At 32.9% G+C, this 20,259-nt stretch overlaps 3 protein-coding genes across 3 annotated transcripts; 2 read left to right on the forward strand and 1 right to left on the reverse strand.

The window, feature by feature from the left end:
* The first annotated feature begins 2,341 nt into the window (after positions 1-2,341).
* LOC123920638 (putative lipid-transfer protein DIR1) lies at positions 2,342-2,647 on the forward strand. The gene has a single exon (XM_045972930.1). It carries the CDS (start codon positions 2,342-2,344, stop codon positions 2,645-2,647), a length of 306 nt encoding a protein of 101 aa, XP_045828886.1.
* A 4,157-nt stretch (positions 2,648-6,804) lies between these two features.
* Positions 6,805-10,144, reverse strand: LOC123921485 (pentatricopeptide repeat-containing protein At4g39952, mitochondrial). The gene has a single exon (XM_045974057.1). The coding sequence runs from the start codon at positions 9,887-9,889 to the stop codon at positions 7,610-7,612; it is 2,280 nt and encodes a 759-aa protein (XP_045830013.1). The 5' UTR covers positions 9,890-10,144; the 3' UTR covers positions 6,805-7,609.
* A 2,996-nt stretch (positions 10,145-13,140) lies between these two features.
* Positions 13,141-17,999, forward strand: LOC123923183 (glycerophosphodiester phosphodiesterase GDPDL3-like). The gene is made up of 9 exons (XM_045975853.1): positions 13,141-13,520; positions 14,653-14,946; positions 15,141-15,262; positions 15,349-15,850; positions 16,028-16,066; positions 16,211-16,495; positions 16,609-16,754; positions 16,962-17,448; positions 17,534-17,999. The coding sequence occupies exons 1-9, from the start codon at positions 13,406-13,408 to the stop codon at positions 17,821-17,823; spliced, it is 2,280 nt and encodes a 759-aa protein (XP_045831809.1). The 5' UTR covers positions 13,141-13,405; the 3' UTR covers positions 17,824-17,999.
* Positions 18,000-20,259: the final 2,260 nt, after the last annotated feature.

Below are 20,259 nucleotides of genomic sequence, written 5' to 3' on the forward strand. Positions count from 1 at the left end.
TTCAATTGGGTGGTGGATATTAATGCTCAATACCTATCTATGATGGCGATACGACACCAAACAAGATGACGAAAGAGTGAAAAATAAAGCTACTAGAAAGGAAAACAAAAATCACTCTGTGTTGTAAAATAGTTTACTGACTTTGTAAAAAACAGAAAACGAATTTTTAAAATGGCAACGAAATAAATTATTGGCTGAGTCGCGTATTAGGTCGTTTTCTTTAAGACGTTTCGCGGAACTACTCGAAAAGTGCACTATAGTATATCGACCGCGAAGTCCCCAGGATAAAACAGTCGTTTTCAAAATAAATACCGATGAACTACTGCACTGTAGTATCGGCCAGAAATACACCAATAATTGATATGCAAATATCAATTTTACGGCAACAACCGTTCAATATTGAAACAACAAAAATATTTTGCGAAGAAGAGAAATAGAGAGAAGTGAAAATTCGGTTTCTCAGAATGCAGAGAAAAAGAAAATGAATGAATGAAAACTGAAGAATGAAGCAGTATATATAGGTAAGTAGGAAGCTGGAATCAGAGGCAATAGTGGAGCCGAAAATTGCCCAGTCAAACCGAAACGTGGGCAAAAAATCAGGGCCACGTATTTTGACCGTTAACAGATGTACATCTGTTTCAGACTTGGTCTAAAGCACATTCAAAATGTGCGAATTAAGGGGACACACGTGTAAAGAAAATTAATTCCGAGCCGGCCAGCGGCGGTGGCGCGCGCGCGTGTGTGTGTGATATTTGACATAGTGCGCGGTCTCCCTTTCTTACAAAAGTGGGTACCCCAATGGCACACCCTTTGTAGTATATAAACACTACCAAGAAGTGTGATCTTAGCAATGTGGCACTCAAAGAGTCTTTTCTCAATTCACACTATACATGGTTCTAACACTTTGTGTTTATTTCAATATCAAGTTCTCTCTAAATTCTCATCATGTTCCAACACTCTCTTTCGTTGATCTTTCTCGTACATGTACCAAAGACCTTAAAAAGCTTGCGGGTCTCACATGTTTATGTTTTTTTCTTCTATAATGTGAAAGAATGGGGTTGGTCCATGTTTTACAATGATAGTGAATTTTCATTTATCTCATGTAATGTTAAGATTACATATAAAAGATATGATATATTTAGTGAAGAGGGTAAATCGAAATTCACTAATATTGTTGGGAATAAAAAGACGAAAACTTTCACCAAAAAAAAAAATAATGAAAATTTAAGTTAGTATATTCAATGTGAGACTAAAATGACATTATCTTAACATTACAATGGAGTAGCTGGAAAAACAAATTATTACAAGAGAATAAATCGAAATTTGCTAAAATTATAGAAGATAAATACTATTTAACTCTTCATTTTATGGTCATCAATAATCATACAAAATCAAGTAACGTTAAATATTTAATTATTTTAAAATTAAATTTGAGTTAGTATTAGTACTACCTACAAGACATTTGGTATTAGCATCCAACAAAACTCACTTGTAGAATATATATATATTTTGTATTTTATACTTTTGATTATTATAACTAAAAAATAATTTTTAGATATATTGAATGACCGATCGATTATTCAATAAACTTAAACATTAGTGATAAAAAAATCTTTTTCAGAAAAACTTAACACTGCTGCATTTTTATGATTAGATTTGAATTCAGTGTCTCTGATTAAACAAAAAATTCCTTTACCATCTCATCTCAATAATGAATGACTAGATTCAGCTTCATCTCTCTATTATTCATTTTTTTGGCATCACACTATCAAACAACGCTGGCAAGGAAAAATGTGGGGACTTTTTTTTGTCTAAATGGAACCAATGAGTCAACCACACTATGTGAATATGTGCAGTCGGCTCGATTAATAATTTAAGGGTGACGCTGATAAGTATTGTAATATCGTTGCTCTTAGGACAATCGTTAAGGAAACAAAAAGTAAAAAAAAAAAAAAAAAACTTTAGGTAAAAATAAATAAAATTAATTTCTTAAAATTTTGAATATGCACTTATAACGAATAACTTATAAGTTAATTAGTTTTGAATAAGTTAGCTAATGAAATTGCTAATATATAATAAAATTAGCAGTTGAACAAACTTATAATTATAAAATGACATAAAAAAACATGTTTAATTAAATATTTAATCTTTTTAAGTAAGATAACATAAGATGACTATATACTCAAACTTTGACATTGTCAAACTGAGTCTAAAACTATAATAATGCAAACAATTATTATTCCAATAATATCTCAAACACCACTATAAAAGAGGCAACACAACAGAACATAGTAAACTATCCCAAGTTAAGCTAAGCACCTAGTCAATTGGTTAGGAGATTATGGCTCAATCTAGTGGTAAAGCTTTGATGCAGTGGATGGTAGTAGCACTGCTCTTTTCCATGTTAGGTAGCACTCTAGCTGTTGTAATATGTAACATTGATTCAAATCAGCTAAAATTATGTCGTGACGCAGTTACCGGTAGAAACCCACCAAACCCGAGTAACGAATGTTGTGATGTTATCCGCCGTGCCAATCTTCCTTGCCTTTGTAGTTACAAATCTATCCTACCTTCATTTGGAATCGACGGCGCAAAAGCTTTGGCCTTGCCCGGTAAATGTGGTCTGAAAACGCCGTCCAAATGTTAAGGTATCATCTGGGTAGAGTTTTCTCGCTATGATGCTAAGTTTTAATGAAATTTTCTACATATGCTCATGCTTTAACATTAGAGAAGCTTTAAGCAGCATTTGAAACCCACCAAATAAAAAATATAGTTTTCTTTCATCAGTGTATTTGTCGATATATTAATTCTTATGTCTAGCAATAAACTTGGTGTTTAAATTTTGTTATGTTATTTTCATATTTATTGTTGTAATTTTGATTTCAATTCATGCGCTTTGTTATATAAAAGTTGTGACTTTATGACTTAAAAAAAAAGTGAATTTTAATTTCTAGTTTCTGTTTATTAAAAGAATTCAGTTGGGAGCTATCTTATGTGTCTCACAGATCCTCCAACAAAAATTATTTATCTTTATCGGCTATCAATATTTCGTAGTAATAATAAAACTATGGTGAACAAATGATAACATACTCAGCTCAAGAATGAACCACTAGATTCAGTTTCATTTCTCTACTATTCGTCTTTTGGCCTTAGTTTTTTTTTTTTTTTTTTCTTTTGTCTAAATGGACACTCACAATAATAATGAATTAACACTGACAACGAAAAATGTGGTACCATTTTTGTCTAAATGGAATATGAGTCATGACACGACTCATGAGGATCACATACAAGGAACCCATCAAGTTTTGTACTCGTGACCCCAATTAATAATTATAGAGTCGTGTTTATAGCAAATTAACTTATAATGAATAATTTATAAATTACTTATGGCAGATAAGTTAGTTGATTGGATTTATAATATTAGATAAAATTAACGGTTGAACTAATTTATAAATAAAAAATAACATAAAAAATGATGTTTAATTAATATTTAATTTTTTTAAATAAGATGATAGAGGTAAAATTGAGAAAAATGATAGGTTATAAGCTAAAAAAATATAAAGTCTAAAAAAAACAAAATGGAATATATAAGATTTCCAATTTTAAGTCTTGGAATATAAGTCTTCCATTGTCTAAAATTAATCTTGATATTCATTATGCGACAACAATTTTTGGAATATAAGATTTCCAATTTTAATAAATTCCCAACATCATTTCATTTTAGGATACTAGCTTGAACTCTGAGACTGAATTCTTCTTCCTTTTGAATTTTTTTTATGCTTAAAAATTGGGGGGGATTTCAACTGTATTGTTCTATTCATGTAGTGTTCTTCGATTAGTGAATGGATACAAAACTAATTCTATTTTTTTTCCTCATGATCTGGTTAAGAAGTTACTACTAATTATGAAGGAGACTTGTTGCTTGATGAACTATGTAAAACAGTGATTATGAACTTGTGAAAGAAGAGAAAGACGAAATTAGTGTCAATGTTGGGTAGCACTCTAGCTGCTGTAATATGTAACATTAACTCAAATCAGTTAAAATTATGTCGCGGCGCATTTACTGTGAGAAACCCGCCAAACCAAAGTAACGAATGTTATGATGTTATCCGCCGTGCCAATCTTACCTGCGTTTATAGTTACAAGTCTATCCTACCTCCCATTTGGAAACACCGTCCAAATGTTAAGGCATCATAATTGATAGAGTTTTCTCACTGTGATATGAAGTTTTAATGAAATTTTCTACCTCTGCTTTTATTTGACAAGGTAACATTTCATGATTAATCTTTGTTGTTTCAGTGAAGTGAAGGTTTTTTCCATTAAAAGCACTTCTTCATGTGTTATCTTAACATTAACACTAGAAGCTTTAAGCAGCAGTTGAAACCCCCCAAATAAAAAATGTAGTTTATTTTGATCAGTATGTTAGCAAGCAATGTCTCAATAATATCAAGAAGACATATATATCATTTCCTCTCACTTCAACATGTAATAATCTGTTTAATAAAATGTTTGTTCCTTAAGCAAAAAAGCTTTATCTCAATAATATCAAGGCTTTTGTGGAAATTAACTTTCAAATCAAACATAAGCTCAAAAAGAAGTTAGTTGTAATTGGTTTAATATTTGCCCAACTTTTCACGCCCAAAATCAAAGTATATATTCGATAAACTGTACGAGGAGAATTTATTGACAATGATTAAGTGATCAAAATTAATGTTATTTTTTCTGTTAAAGTTACACTCTTAACTATTTAATACACTCTTTCCATATCATCAATAAAGGATAATTTTATAAAACCAGTTTCATAATTTTATATTTTCCAAAAGAAACTAGTAACATCACATTGACTAGGAAGTCATTGTCTACATTGACTTGGAATTAGTGGTCATTAATATTCATTTTAGGTGCACTAACGGTTTCCTTGTTCTCTAAAAATTTCTTCCACTTCATATTTTAAAACATTATATAGCTCACCTTTTTCCTCACCTAATCGGTTTGATTTTTCATCTAAAAATTCTTCCACTTCATATTTTGAAACATTATCATCTCACTTTTCTTCTCCACTTGAAAACAACTATGACACAAATTTCTCTTGATACATGCAACAAAACACTAAATCTATAGTCTCCAATATAGAATATAGAAAAATTGGCAAACCACCATTTTAATCCTATTAGTGTATTTCGATGTCACATTCGTCCATAAATGTATCGTAATTGCAATTAGGTCCACAAGTATCTCAAATTATGTTTCTAGGTAGTCAATTTGATCCTCAAATATGTTTTTTGGTTAGTCAATTTAGTCCATAAAATAACTAACAAAAGAGACACAAGGGATGTATTTGCAATTTTAATACATTCTAGGACCAATATGACAGCGAGTTACACTTTCAGATACTGGTAGTTTGCCCATAGAAAAACTTTAATTGAGAGAAGAAAATTCACCTTGTACATTTTAAATATATTTAAATAAAAAATATTAGAAATATGATGCAAGGATACTAATGTCATTTTACTCAAATCAACCTCTTCTCCCTTGTTTTCTTCTCATTTTGGAGGAAAGGGATATATATGTGGGATTCACAAGAATATATTTTTCCTCTCTAATTTTTTTAACCTCCAACAAAACAAGTAAAGATTCCCTTTTTTTTCCCTCTTTCCCTTCTTCACCTTTCTTTCCTCTATCATTCCCTTTTCCAAACAAAGCATTAAAGTCTTATACCACTATACCTTCACGGGATAACTTAGACAATTGAAACTGTTTGGGCCGAGCTTTCATATTAATACTTCCTCATTTGTTTGCCAAGAAAAAAATGATAACAGAGGAATGCTTACATGGTCACAAAGATTTGTTCCATCTATTTGGTCACACACATGTTTATAAAAGATAGAAAGAGAATATAATTAAATAATGTATATTTTTGAAATAATTAATTGATATATATTTTTATGTGAGTGTGACCAAATCCTGGATTCGGTTTCATTTTTCCATTATTCATAATTTGGCATCACTATCAAACAACAACACTAGCAAGGAAATATATGGTGATTTTTTTGTCTCAATGGAACCACTTATTTGTTTTTCCAGCAAACAATGGCCCACTTTTTAGTTTGCTTTGTTATGATTCCTGTCACTATTCTAATGTTAATCTATCTCGTGAACACAAACAGAATGTATTCACATGACACAACTATTACCAAATGACACTATTGCAACTAAAATAATGTAAATAATTATTCCAATAACATCATACACACCACTATAAATTAACTCATTGAGCCAAAAGAACATTGAGTAAACCAGACACAGTTAGCTAAGTACCTGGTTAATTAAGTTGGAGAGTATGGCACATTCTAGTCGCAAAGTTTTCGTGCAGTTGATGGTAGCAGCACTGCTCTTTGCCATGTTGAGTGGCTCTCTAGCTTTTATAATATGTAAAGTAGACACAGATAAGCTAAAAAATTCATGTCAAAAGTTCGCTACCGGTGATAACCCACCATCCCCAGATCAAAGTTGCTGTAATGTTTTGCGCCGTGCTAATCTTCCTTGTCTCTGCAGTTACAAGTCTGCCCTACCATCACTTGGAATCAACGCCGCAAAAGCTTTGGCCTTACCCGGTCAATGTGGTCTGAAAACACCTTCCAAATGTTAAGGTATCACCTTGAGCATGAATGTATAACTATATATGCTTATATTTGACAAGGAAAAATATTCATGAATCCTGATTAATCTTTTCTTTTTGCAGTGAGGTGAAGGTCTCCTAAATAAAAAGCAATTCTTCATGTGTTTTGCTAACACTAGAGAAGGTTTAAGCAGCATTTGATGCCCCCTAAATAAAAAATGTAGTTTATTTTGATCAGTGTTTTGTCCATATGTTTGCAAGCAGATATGTAGTGTGTCAGTATCAGTGTCTCATGTTGCAGATGTTGCAAAGGTATTTGATGTACAAGAATACATGTCTCAAGAATATCAAGACATACATCATTCCTTCTCACTGCAACCTGTAATAATCTATTTAATAAAATGTTTGTTCCATACGTCTTTCGATTCTTAATTCAATGTTGTATAGTAGATTGTATGAAATGTGTTCCCCCAAGAAGCAACAACTAGCTATGATTAAAACCGATAATCCACAATAAGAAATTTGGCGCTTCCACTTGCTTTGCTCACGAAGCAAACCCAATAAAAAATACCAGTGACAGTGATCCCGTACAGTATCAAAGTGCAAAATTTCCATAATATGCATAAACTCAATCTATTGCTGCAAGCCAGCCATAAAAAATCTTGACAAAGAAAATATGCTCTTCCATCCAGCTTTTTTCAAAGTTCAAAATCCCATGCGCTATTCAAAAGTAAGCTGGTCGCTAACTCAATTATATGTGCATCTAACACAGTGGCACTGGCATCAAATGCTCATGGAAGCTATGACGCAAACAGGTTTTCATGCTTGAAGCATGTCAGCTTCCTTAGCCCAAATGTTCAATAATGAGATGATAAACGGCTTATGAGAGGACCAAACTTAAGAAATTAAGCTTATTGCCACCCAGGTAACCTTACAGAAATTTCCTGTGACCCATCCAATGATTATGCTTGACAGAAAGGGAGTTTTAGCTCAAAGCAGACTCCAACCAGCTTTCTTTCCCCTCAAACACCTATCTTCCATTGTCTTTCTCACATTTTCTGCTTCTTCCCACCTTCCAATAGAGTTATACATATTGGCCATCATTATATAGTATCCATCATTTTCTGGTTCAGAATCAATAGCATGATTGGCAATTCTAATTCCCATTTCAATTTGATTGTGAGTTTTACAAGCACTTAATAGCGCTCCCCATACACCACCGTCAGGAGCAATGGGCATGGATAATACCAGTTCCTCTGCTTCTTCTAGATTACATGACCTTCCCAAAAGATCTACCATACAAGTGTAGTGCTTTAAATTCGGTTTCACGGAATAACTTTGCATTTTAGCGAACAAGTTTTTCCCTTCTTCAACAAGTCCCGCATGGGCACACGCTGAGAGAAGAGCGAGGAAAGTAATTTCATTTGGCCTAGCATTTGATTCCTCCATAAGTTTGAATATCTCCACCGCAGATTCTGCATATCCATTCATTCCATAGCCCGAGATCATTGCATTCCAGCAAATTACATCCTTTTCCATCATTGAGTCAAATACCTTTCTTGATTTTTCTAGTTGCCCACACTTGGCATACATATCAACCAAAGCTGTGCCAAGAGGCAAATTAAGCTTAAAACCATTTTCATTAATGTAGTGGTGAACTCTTTCTCCTTTCTCTAGAGATGCAAGGTGAGAACAGGCTGAAAGCACTACCACCAATGTGACTGTATTAGGATTCTTGTCTTCCATAATCATTTTATTAAACAAACTTATGGCCTCTTCATGATGCTTGACATGCATATGAGCAGAAATTAGAGTGTTCCACAAGGTAACATCCCTCTCAGACCTGTTAAATAATCTCCAGGCAACATTCATCTTATCACATTTTCCATACATATCTATGAGTGAATTGGTGACCGAGATAGTCTCATCCACAAAACCTTTAATTACATTGCAATGAATTGACCTTCCCAAGTTGATTTCTCGTAACTGGCCACACGAAGCAATTGCAGAAACTACGCCAACTGATTCAGAATGAATACCTAAATATTGCATCTCCCTGAAGAGCTCAATACATTTAAAGTTCTTGCCTATTCTACCATAGCCAACAACCATAAAGTTCCAGCACTCTATGCTTCCTTGACACGGGTTGAAAAGCCTCTCTGCAAAACTTAACATTCCAAATTTGCAGTACATAAACAACAATGAATTATCAACCATCTCATCAGGCACATAATGTCTCCTAATGATTAATCCATGAAAGGATTTCCCTCCAATCACATCCATGGAATTACCAAAACCCGAAAGAATACAACCAATAACAATTCCATCCGGGCACACTTGATTTTCCTGCATTTCCCAAAAGAATCTCACACAATCACTCATCATCCCAAACCTAGCATAAACACCAATAATCGATGTCCAAGACAAAAGATCTTTGTCAATCACTTCGCAAAAAGATCGATAAGCTTCTTCGGGCACCCCACACTTACAATACATAGACAAAATCGAAGATTGTATAACAAGCGAAAAACCAATCCCATTTTTCACAACCAACCCATGCAAACACCTGCCACTAAACAAATCACCCAAATCCCCACAAGCAAGAAACCCACCCTCAAACGTTCTAGCATTAGGCCTCTGAGCATCATCGCCAACCCCATACATCTCACTAATACACTTCAAACCTTTCTGACTCTTCCCATTCTGCACATACCCAATAACAAGCGCAGTCCAAGCAACAACATCTCTAACAGGAATTTCATCAAACACCTTAACTGCATTCTTCATTTCACCACACCTTGAGTACAACGACACAAACGATGACCCAACAGCTGAACTAGACCCAAAAAAACCAACTTTATAAGCTAATCCATGAAGGGTCATCCCAGAAGGAAGAAACAACAAATGGGCATAAGAAGAAGCAATCATAGGAAAAGTGAAATTGTTCGGCAAAACATTGGAAGAACGCATAAGGGAGTAAAAAGAGAGAAGTTGAGGGAAAAGAGAGCGAGAGAAAAGGGTTTTGAGGAAAGAGTTCCATAGGAAAGTGTCTTTGAATGGAAGAGAGTGGAAGAGTGTGGAAGATGAAGATGGGTGGTTGAGATTGTCGTAGAGAGAGATGAGTTTGGCGGCGATGAAAGGGTTGGTGGAGTTTCCGGTGGTGACTGTGACGGCGTGGAATTGAAGAAGGGATTGAAGTGTTGTGATGTGCTTTGAGAGAGAGATGAGTTCGCCATGGTTGAGTTTCAGCACAGAAATGCGCATCACCATTCCCTCTTACGTTCACTCGCACTTCACTGTATGCGCGCAATTGTAGAAAATAATTTTTTGAATTTTGTGGGATTTAAACAAGAGTTTTAATTTTGTTAAAAAAAATAATTAATGTTGATGCCCATAAATCACGGATCAAACCCTCTTATTTAAGTTAGAAAAGGTTTGTGTCGTTTCATCTAAAAGTTCTTTGAGTATATTTTTTCGATTTTGATTAGTAGTAGGAATGTCTAGTTTAATAAAAAATATTAATTTAAAGAATTTCAAATTTGACATTATTATCAATAATATTATTATTTTTTTTATTAATCAACAATATTTTTTTTCATAAAAAAAATTAGAGTGAGAGAATAATGTCTCGTGTAAGATAGAATAGACCTTAAAACTCTGGTAGAATATGAATCTAAGACTTATCTTTTTATTACTATATCATACTCAATGAATAATATTTTTTGTGAATGTACATTAATGAGTATATTTTGATTGTTCGCTTATTTACTTGTTTCTTATTATTATATAGATAGATTTACTAATCGAAGAGCATATTTGCTATTCAAATTTCTTACATTGTATCAACCTCATTAGAGGTTCCTTATGTCAATGTGGTGTTGATCCAAGATATAAAGAAATTGTTTTCTAAAAATAATGTTTTCCTTTGTCACACTCTTAGAGAGGGAAATCAATGCATGTATTTCTTTGCAAAACTTGGAGCTTCCTATGATGTTGATATATCTATTCATGTTTCTTTTTCGGAAGACATCTAAAAAATGATACGACTGAAACTTTCTTCCTTAGAGAATAGTCCTCTTTGTGTTTCTTTTACCTCTCTTCTTTTCTTTATTTAGCTTTGCAACAAAAAAAATATAAGTTTAATTATAGTTTTAGTCCCCTTATTTTCACTCATTCACTAAATTGATCCTCATATTTTAAAATCATTCAGTTTTGGTCCCTCTATCGGATTTGTATACTTAAAAATTGTGATTTAATATATTTGTTTTGCTTTTCACCCTCTGGTTCCTAGAGGAATGAGCTCCTAGTAGTCCAGAGTTTGGAGCGAGTTCTGACATCAAGTGATTCCAGTTCCCTCCCAAATGCAGTTGCGGGGGATCGAACCTGGTCCTTCCTACCAAGTTCAGCGCCAATCACCGCTGAATCAACTAACATTTGGTGTGATTTAATATATTTTAAATGAAATGACATATGATCTAATGATATGTAGATTCATCCGAATGTATTAATTATTTTTATTTCATTAATTAAATTTCAAAAATGAATAATTTTTGAAATTAAAATCAAAGTTTTATTGAGTTTTATTATAATTTCATAACTTTTGATCATTTATTATCATCAAGTTATATGTCGCATCATTTAAAATATGTAGATCACCATTTTTAAACAATTTTTTATTGTGTAAAAAAAAAGTTATTTTATGGATAAACCAAAACATGTTAACAGCACCTTTATATAAAAGGATGAAACTAAGAAGACCAAACGTGTAATTAATAATAGACAGAACTGAATAGAACTCACATTCATCTCTATTTTTGTTCTTATTTTGATTAGTTGGTGCAACTAACTTTGCCAAACACTAATATTCATTGGGAATTAAATGATCAGTTTAGTGTGCTCTATCATCTCAACCAACTTTTTTTCTCCATCCATAGTGTTTAAAGTTAAATTCGAAGGATTCTAAGTATATATCCACCAAGGCCAACAAATTTTAATGTATTTAAAAAATATTAAAAATTAAAATGCATGTTAATTAAATTCTAATTTTCGAATGTGATTACTGATTATTAAACAAGTTAAAGTAGTTTAATACAGGGAAGGAAACATCGACCAATTATCATGAATATGTCATTCTTTGGTGTGAATGAGTCTTTTTTTGGTCAAATAAGTGTGAATAAACCTACTATTCAACCAATTGTAAAATAAAAACCAACTATTCACCTTGGTACTTAGGTCTTATGCCTTATTATCCAATCCATTGCAGCCCTACAAGGTTTTTCAAAATTATTTCTATTACTTCTGTGATATTCTATATAATGAAATTAAACGGTTGATTTTATAAAAAAAAAAACTTAAATTCCATAAAAACCAATTATAAAATATTCATAATAATCAATTATCAATATATATGTATAGGAATTCAATTGGACGTAAGGCCAAACAAAAAAGTTACAACGAAATTAAACAGAAACGAGAAACACCGCTACAATCATCAACTAAAGTTTAAGGCTTTAACTAACCCTTGACCGAGGGAGATCAAAGAAGATTATATGTATGTCACCTTTGCAACCAAACTTAAAAAGATTATCCACACACTTATTCACTTTTCTATATACATGAACTAGTCGAACCTCCCAATTCAACGTTATCAATACTTTAAATTTTCCTCAACAAGTTTCACCAGTAGCAGTGCCAATGAGTCCATTTGTATTTTCACCTTCATAATTTGCCACCTTATTGCTTCGTACAATCCTTCATAGATCTCTCATAGTTCCGGTATATAGGCCGTGTGGTATTACCAAAGACCTTTGCAAATCCCTCAATTCAACAAGCGTGGACGTCTCAAAGAAGACCATCATCATACCTTGTCATTTTAGCCTCTTATTATATTGCACTATTTGTGTTAAGCGTAACCCAACCTTCTGATGCTACTTCCCAACACACATTAATAACTTTTTTGTTTGTTTTTATTGATATTTGTTTAAGGGATAATTAGCATTCAACACAATATTAGAATTTTGAATTTTGAATTCAACCTTATAAAATCAACTTTTAAGTGATAATCACACTCACTTGTAAACTATTTTTAAACTTTCTATCATTCAAAACTTAACCTCTTAACATTAACTATTAATTAATTGGAGTAAAAAAAATATCAAATTAATTAATTTGTTTTGTTTAATCTTTCAACATTCGGTAAAAGTTTTTGGTCCCCTTAAATATATTGTTAAGAGTTCGATTTCTAGCTTATACGTATGGAAAAAATTTCGGTTGGAAGTAGAGAACTCATCTTGTGTGTCCCACAAGTTCCCGATGAAGATTAATCATCGCTAATAATGATAGAAACTTCGTACCAATATCACGATAACTAAAAATAAATTAAAAAATCTTTCAAAATTATTTTGGACCAATTTTTATTTTTGGTGGAAAATAACACTTTTTAGCGCGGTTCAATCTTAAAGACCGCATTCAAACTCAACAAAGAACACGCAAATACAACTGTGATTCACAATCATCATTGCATGTTTTCTTCCTTTAATTTTTTTGTTTCTATTTTCTTATACAAACAAAAATGGTAATTAAATTCAAATAGGTTTTCTTCCTCAATAGGAAACTCACCACTTTTAACGTAAACGAGTTCCTTTTTGCCATTTGTGAACACCACCAATCATCATCCAACACGTGTATATATCATTGTACAATGTTTCACTCTCTCTGTCTTTAAGGTTGTTTGTTGAGTTCAGTTCAACACTCTTCATCGTATACTAAATTTCTAAGGTTGCTAGAATGTGGAAACCACGCGCTTTCTCTCTGCTTCTTCTTCTTCTTCTTCAGTTGTTACTGCTAGCTTCTGTTTCTGCTGCTAAAAGGAGTAAGAGATCTCAATGGAACACACTCACAGGTATGAATCAATATGATTTATTTATTTATTTATTTTATGTGTTTGGGTTTATACTAATTTCAGCTTATTTAAAAGCGATTTTATTTTATTTCCCAGCTCCCACAATGAATGGCTTAATAGACTCTTTTGCTCAATGTTGATTCATCAACCTCTTCATGCATGGCTAAATCAACTTATTGTATGTTTGGTAACATGGTGGATACGCCAGAATTACGGCGATCCATCATGATTTTCCAAAAACTGTAGTTTGTAGTTTCCGTAAAATCATGGTCACCGTGATTTTGGCATACTGAATCATATACTCAGTGTGGCTATGCCAAAATCACGGTGATTTTGACATATCCACTGTGATACCACTGTGATACCAAAGATACACTTACTCAAACTAACTTAATTTAGATAAGTTTCTTCAATTGTAGGATTTTATATTTTAAAATATCTTGTAATAGTTATGAGTTTTTGATTAAGAACAATATTTTAGGGTATGTTTGATAAAATTTTGTAAAAAAAATCACTTTTTTAAGAGTTTTCATTACATTTTATACAGTTTAAAGAAGAACAAAAAAAATTAGAATTTTAACAAAAATCTAAAAAAGCTTAAAATTGGAAGTTGTTTTAAATAGTTTCTCTTTGAAAGTCATTTTGGATAGATGATAGTACTTTTTAACAGAAAGTGATTTTCATTGCTGTAATAAAACACAATAACTTTGGATTTTCTTAAAAATCACTAAACCATTGATTGTAAACTTAAAATCACTTTTTTTTATTGATCAGTAACAAATATGTCCTTAGTTTTTGTATCTGAAGGTATTTCAGAAGTTCAATTTCAAGTTCCTAAGGAGTATGGACTTATTTAAATTGAGACATTCTGTTAGTTAGAAGATTTTAAGAAAAAAGATTACATATATTAATAAGCAATAATCCAAGCACTTAGAATACTACTACGCTAGGATTACGCAGAATACCGCAGAAAAGAAAAACATAATAAAGTTAGAAGCTTATCTAAGCTAGACCTGAATGTAATTCTTGATATTATCTAAGTCTTGATGCAAGTTTCAATTTTGGAACAAGAGGAGCTTCCTTCACTCTTTGCTAGGTGCCTTGTGACATACTTTTTGCGAATGTTTTGCAGGAAGTCCACCATTGGTCATAGCACATGGTGGATTTTCAGGTCTATTTCCCGATTCCAGTGAGGATGCCTATACATTGGCCGCAGAAACGAGTGTAGCAGATGTCGCACTATGGTGTGATGTCCAATTGACGAAAGATGGAATTGGGATTTGCTTTCCAAATATCAACCTTGAAAACTCTTCTGACATTGCAAGTATTTTCCCAAATCAAAGTGTGAGTTACTTAGTTAATGGTGTACCTACCAGCGGCTATTTTTCTGTGGATTACACCTCAAAGGACTTATCCACCGTCACTTGTAAGTTTATAATTCGGGTTAAAGATGTTTTTTTTATTGTAGTAGATTCTCATTATTTTGTGGACTGGTTGATTCTTTTGTAAGTCATATATTTGTTTTTTTATGATTAAAGGTCTTTTTTCTGTTTGGCTTACTAGTAGTGAGTTTTCAAATTTCTTTTTATGGTTTCTGACCTTTTTTTTGTTACTGAACAGTATCTCAGGGAGTATACTCTCGGTCACCCCTCTTCCATGGCACTGCTTATGTAATTCATACTGTCGAAGATGTACCCAAAATCGTGGCCCCACAAACACCTGGTTTGTGGTTGAATATTCAGGTAAATTGTTATGTATAATCCATTCTCATGATTTAGTTTCCTTGCTTGTTCTAAAACTAATTTCTCCTTTCTGTGATATTTTGCAGCATGATGCTTTCTACACGCAACACAATTTAAGCATGAGAAATTATGTACTCTCAGTTTCTAGAAAAGTGCATGTCAATTATATCTCATCACCCGAGGTTGGTTTTCTGAGAAGTATTACAACACATTTCGACCCAAAAATAACAAAACTAGTCCTCAGGTTTCTCAATCCGGATGACACAGACCCATCAACCAATCAGACTTATAGTTCATTACTTAAAAATCTTACGTTTATCAAGACTTTTGCTTCTGGAATTATTGTTCCAAAGGGTTACATATGGCCTATAGATGGTAGTCTTTATCTACAACCACATACCTCTTTGGTCTCCGATGCACATAAAGCGGGGCTGGAAGTATATGCATCAGATTTTGCAAATGATGTTATATCTAGCTATAATTATAGTTATGATCCTCTTACTGAGTACCTCCAATTCATTGATAACGGCGACTTCTCCGTTGATGGTCTGCTGACTGATTTTCCCATAACTCCATCTGCAGCTATAGGTAACATATTTATTTATTTTCATCCATTTGTCAGAATGACTTGGCGCAAATAGAATGCATTTGATTTGTTCAAAACCATATTCACTTAAAAATAATAAGCTCGGAACATATCTGTATTCTCGTGTGTACAATTCTTGTCTCTATTGAAGGTGTTGAGTTTGTCTTCTCATTTTGCAGATTGCTTTGCTCACCAAGGCACGAATGCTACAAGAAGAGGTACATTTTGCTTTGATCTGGAATATGTATTCTCATTTTGTTCATCAATAATTTCAAGTCGTTTCATTGCATGATGTCCATCATTCTATGGCCGCACAGTGTTCATCATTGTTGTCTTGTTGCTTTCACTTTTTGTTATTTCAGATAAAACTTTGGTTATCTCACAATATGGAGCAAGTGGAGATTATCCAGCTTGTACCAACTTAGCATATAACAAGGCCATAACAGATGGTGTGGATGTTCTTGACTGTCCTGTTCAAATGTCAAAGGATGGAATGCCCTTTTGCTTAAGCTCGACTGATCTTCTAGAGAGTACCACAGTTGCTCAAACAAGCTTCAGAAACTTTGCCATGCGTATCCCTGAGATAAAATCAAACCCTGGCATATTTTCGTTCAACTTAACATGGACTGATATAAAAGGCCTTACGCGTAAGCCAAAGAAATTTATGTAGTTTTTAGTTATTACGCGGTTGAATATTTTTCAGCATTTCCATATTCTCAAAAAGTAACTGATATTTTTCTGATCTGTATTTTTCTTGCAGCCTTAACAATGAACCCTTTTGCTGTAAATTACACATTGTTCAGGAATCCAAAATATAAGAACGCTGGGAATTTTGTAACCTTATCAGATTTCTTGTCGTTGACAAGAAATCAGACTTCTCTATCAGGCATCCTGATCATTGTTGAGGTGCGTTCTTCCATGCTTATTATTCATGTATAGGGTGCATTCTTTCCGATGTTATTCATACTGTCATACACACAATATCAATAAGATTTAGTGCAAATTTGTATGAAACTTGTTTAGCGTCAATTATTCTGTAGTTCGAATGATTGGTTACCTAGTTTCACTTAATTTTCTATTGAATAACATTATGTTGTATTCTTCTCCCGTCAGAATGCAGCCTACCTCGCAAAAAATCAGGGATTAGGTGTGATTGATGCCGTCATTGATGCTTTGAGCAAAGCAGGTTATGATAAACCGGGAAGCCAAAAAGTTTATATTCAATCCACTAACAGCTCTGTATTGTTGAAGTTCAAGGAAAAAACTGATTATGAGCTTGTGTACAAGATTGACGAGGTTGTCGATGATGCTTCCAATGCAGCTATTGAGGATATAAAAAACTTCGCCAGTTCTGTGGTTATCAACAAGGAGTCTGTATTTCCCCGTAACAATGGCTACCTGACGAGCAATACAACAAGGATTATGCCAAAGCTAAAAGCTTCTAACCTCTCGATTTTTGTAGAAACGTTCAGCAATGAGTTTGTATCTCAAGCATGGGATTTCTACTCAGATTCAACTGTGGAGATCAACTCATTTATTCAAGGAGCCGAAATTGACGGGATCATTACAGACTTCCCTAAAACGGCTAGTAGATACACAAGTAAGTGCTAGAAAGTTTTATCGTACCATCAAGTTTGTTACCTCTAAATTATACCGACATAATAATTGTTCTTGTTTTTATGCAGGAAATAAATGCTTAAACTTGGATGACAAGACACCTCCTTACATGCAACCTGTTGAAGCAGGTGCTCTTTATGGACTCATCGACAAGCCGTCATTGCCCCCCGCTATGGCTCCATACCCTCCCTTGACAGATTCTGAAGTGATAGAGCCACCATTGCCTCCTGTTGCTAAAATGACCCCGCCTAGCCCTGCTCCCGGAACCGAGTCGCCACCTGGAAATGCACAGCCTAAGGTTACTGTCTGCTTATTGTCTAATGTGGCTTTGTTTGTAACTTCTCTTCTTTTGCTTTGAGTGAATATAAAAGAGAGACAGATTGCGAGATAGAAGAGTAGGTAGCATTTTTTATTTTGAAAAAGTTTGAGTCTGAAATGGTATTAAGGACTCATGATATTCAAATTATTCGCGACGCATGGTGTGTAAAGGTTTCCCACCTAGAACTTGCCTTTATTATTAAGTATTCTTAAAAATTAGAATGTTAAATAGATTTTTATTATCTCGCGAAATTAGTCTATGCAAGTGTGTACTAATCTTTTTTACTAAAATGTCAAAATGTTTGTTAATTAAATATTTTTTTGATGAAAAAATGTTTTAAATTGATGAAGATAATAATTTATAATTGAATTTTGGTTAAACTTAATATAATTAAATATTTAAAATGATTGATTGTATTAAATAATAGGTTTAATTAGTCTATTGGTCCCTTAAAGATATTTTAGGTTTCACAATGGTCCCTTAAAGAAAAAAAGGCTCAGATTGGTCCCTTAAAGAAAAAAAGGTCCGGATTGGTCCCTTAAAGACATATATGTTTGTCATATTGGTCCTTTCCGTTAAATTTTAACTCCAAATATAACAAAAAATTCCAATGGTTAAAATTTTAAAAATTAATAAGGTTTTTGTAGACCACTTACACTTAATGGCATCCACAATCTAGTCAATTAAAACTAACGTTTTTTGTAAAAAATTGACAGAACGGACCAATTGAGAAACGAATGTGTCTTTAAGGGACCAATCCAGACCTTTTTTTCTTTAAGGGACCATTATGAAACCTAAAATGTCTTTAAGGGACCAAAAGACTAATTAAGCCTAAATAATATTAATTGGACAAGGAATTATAGAAAGAGTGGAGGGGTGTTTATATCAGGGAGAGGGTGTAAAGCTGGAAATTGCATGGCCTAAGATTAGAGAAGGAATTCAAATTCTATTTGGATCACTACTAGTACATTGTGCCAAAGTATGAAGAGATCTCCTTTTGCCACCCTATTCATTCTGGCATGCACCTTGCAAATTTACCAAAATACCCTTGTCCACTACTTAAGTAGCGGACACCCCCAAAACACCCTACCTTTATAACGTTCGCTACTTAAGTAGCGGAAGAGTAAAAAGGGAAAGGCGTAGGGCGCGTGAGCAACTGGTAGGGTGACAAAAGTAAATCTCAAGTATGAACAATCTAGTTTCCCAATCTAACACACGAACCCTAGTTGTTTCTGAGATTTCTTTGCTAAATCCCCCCAATACGACCTATTAAGGATGACGATTAGCTGAGAAAAAATGCACTTGAATGGTGATTATTAATAATTTAGGCAAATAAGATTTTAACGACTATGGTTTAGTTATTTTGTTGAAAATCAGTTGGAAAAAAGCATATGAATCGCTTTTATCGACCATAGTTATTGATGTTCAAATCTTTGCTATAGATGCTAAATATTTTACTCATAAATCCATCACAATATAAACAGCCAATTGTAGAAGTTGACATTCCTTTTGTTCTCTTGTTTGTGATTTATTTAATCTGCTTATGTGTTTATATACACCAAAAGAACGTTCTCCGTAATCTCTGCATTTTTAGATGAATGAATGAATGTTTGCACATCCAGCTATTCCATTTTGGCTCTTTCTTAGCATTATAAAATTGGTTTAACTGGTTGGAGTCAATTGATTATTAATTTTATTATAGAACGAATTGTTTGAGAAAATTTAGTTCGATTTTTTATGGTTTTGTTAGAGTTTACATACTTCACAATCGAATTCTGAATCATAAGGGTTCATTGACTTCATTCTCTTAAAAATCAGAAAATTAATAGAATTTTTTTTTATAAAACTGGTTTTGTTATTTGTTTTTTGAGGTTGCTTCAAAAAAAAAAATATTGTTTTTTGAGGTAAGGCCATTAAGGTTTGAAATTGTCTTGTTCTTCTGATGGTGACTTTTCAACTTCAATATGTCATCCTACGCGGTTATCTCTTTTAAATCAACATATATATAAATTAAAATAATGCAAATGGATCTTAAACATAATTTGAAACAATGACCACAAAATTCTATAAAATGAAAGTAGTCAAGTAAATATTTTCTTATTTACATTTGATGTAAGTAAAAAGATAAGGGTCTTGCTATGTGTCCTCCAAAAGATAATTATAAAGTTGTACGTACCAAAAACAAAAATAAATTAATTAAAAAATTGGTTGGAGAAAAGAATTCATCTTATATTGTTTCATAGATTCTCAAACGAGATTAATCATCATTAAACGATAATACCCGAAAACTTCACATTTATAATAAGGTAACAAAAAAATTGGTATTAAGAGAAAATCGGAAAAATTAAATTATTTTCAATTATCTATCTATACAAGACTTGTGACCATTTTATTCAACAAAGAGAAAGATAACCACATCTCGAACTCAATTATATTGGAAAAGAGAGGTGCATGAAACTTTCTGCTAATAATATA

Source organism: Trifolium pratense, linkage group LG4 (assembly GCF_020283565.1).
Source record: "Trifolium pratense cultivar HEN17-A07 linkage group LG4, ARS_RC_1.1, whole genome shotgun sequence".
Taxonomy (NCBI): domain Eukaryota; kingdom Viridiplantae; phylum Streptophyta; class Magnoliopsida; order Fabales; family Fabaceae; genus Trifolium; species Trifolium pratense.

Coding starts and splice junctions, on each gene's coding strand:
- LOC123923183 (XM_045975853.1), top strand. CDS start 13,406: ATGTGGAAACCACGCGCTTTCTCTCTGCTTCTTCTTCTTCTTCTTCAG. Junction 16,755..16,961: donor GCATCCTGATCATTGTTGAG/GTGCGTTCTTCC, acceptor TTCTCCCGTCAG/AATGCAGCCTACCTCGCAAA. Junction 17,449..17,533: donor AACGGCTAGTAGATACACAA/GTAAGTGCTAGA, acceptor GTTTTTATGCAG/GAAATAAATGCTTAAACTTG.
- LOC123920638 (XM_045972930.1), top strand. CDS start 2,342: ATGGCTCAATCTAGTGGTAAAGCTTTGATGCAGTGGATGGTAGTAGCA.
- LOC123921485 (XM_045974057.1), bottom strand. CDS start 9,889: ATGGTGATGCGCATTTCTGTGCTGAAACTCAACCATGGCGAACTCATC.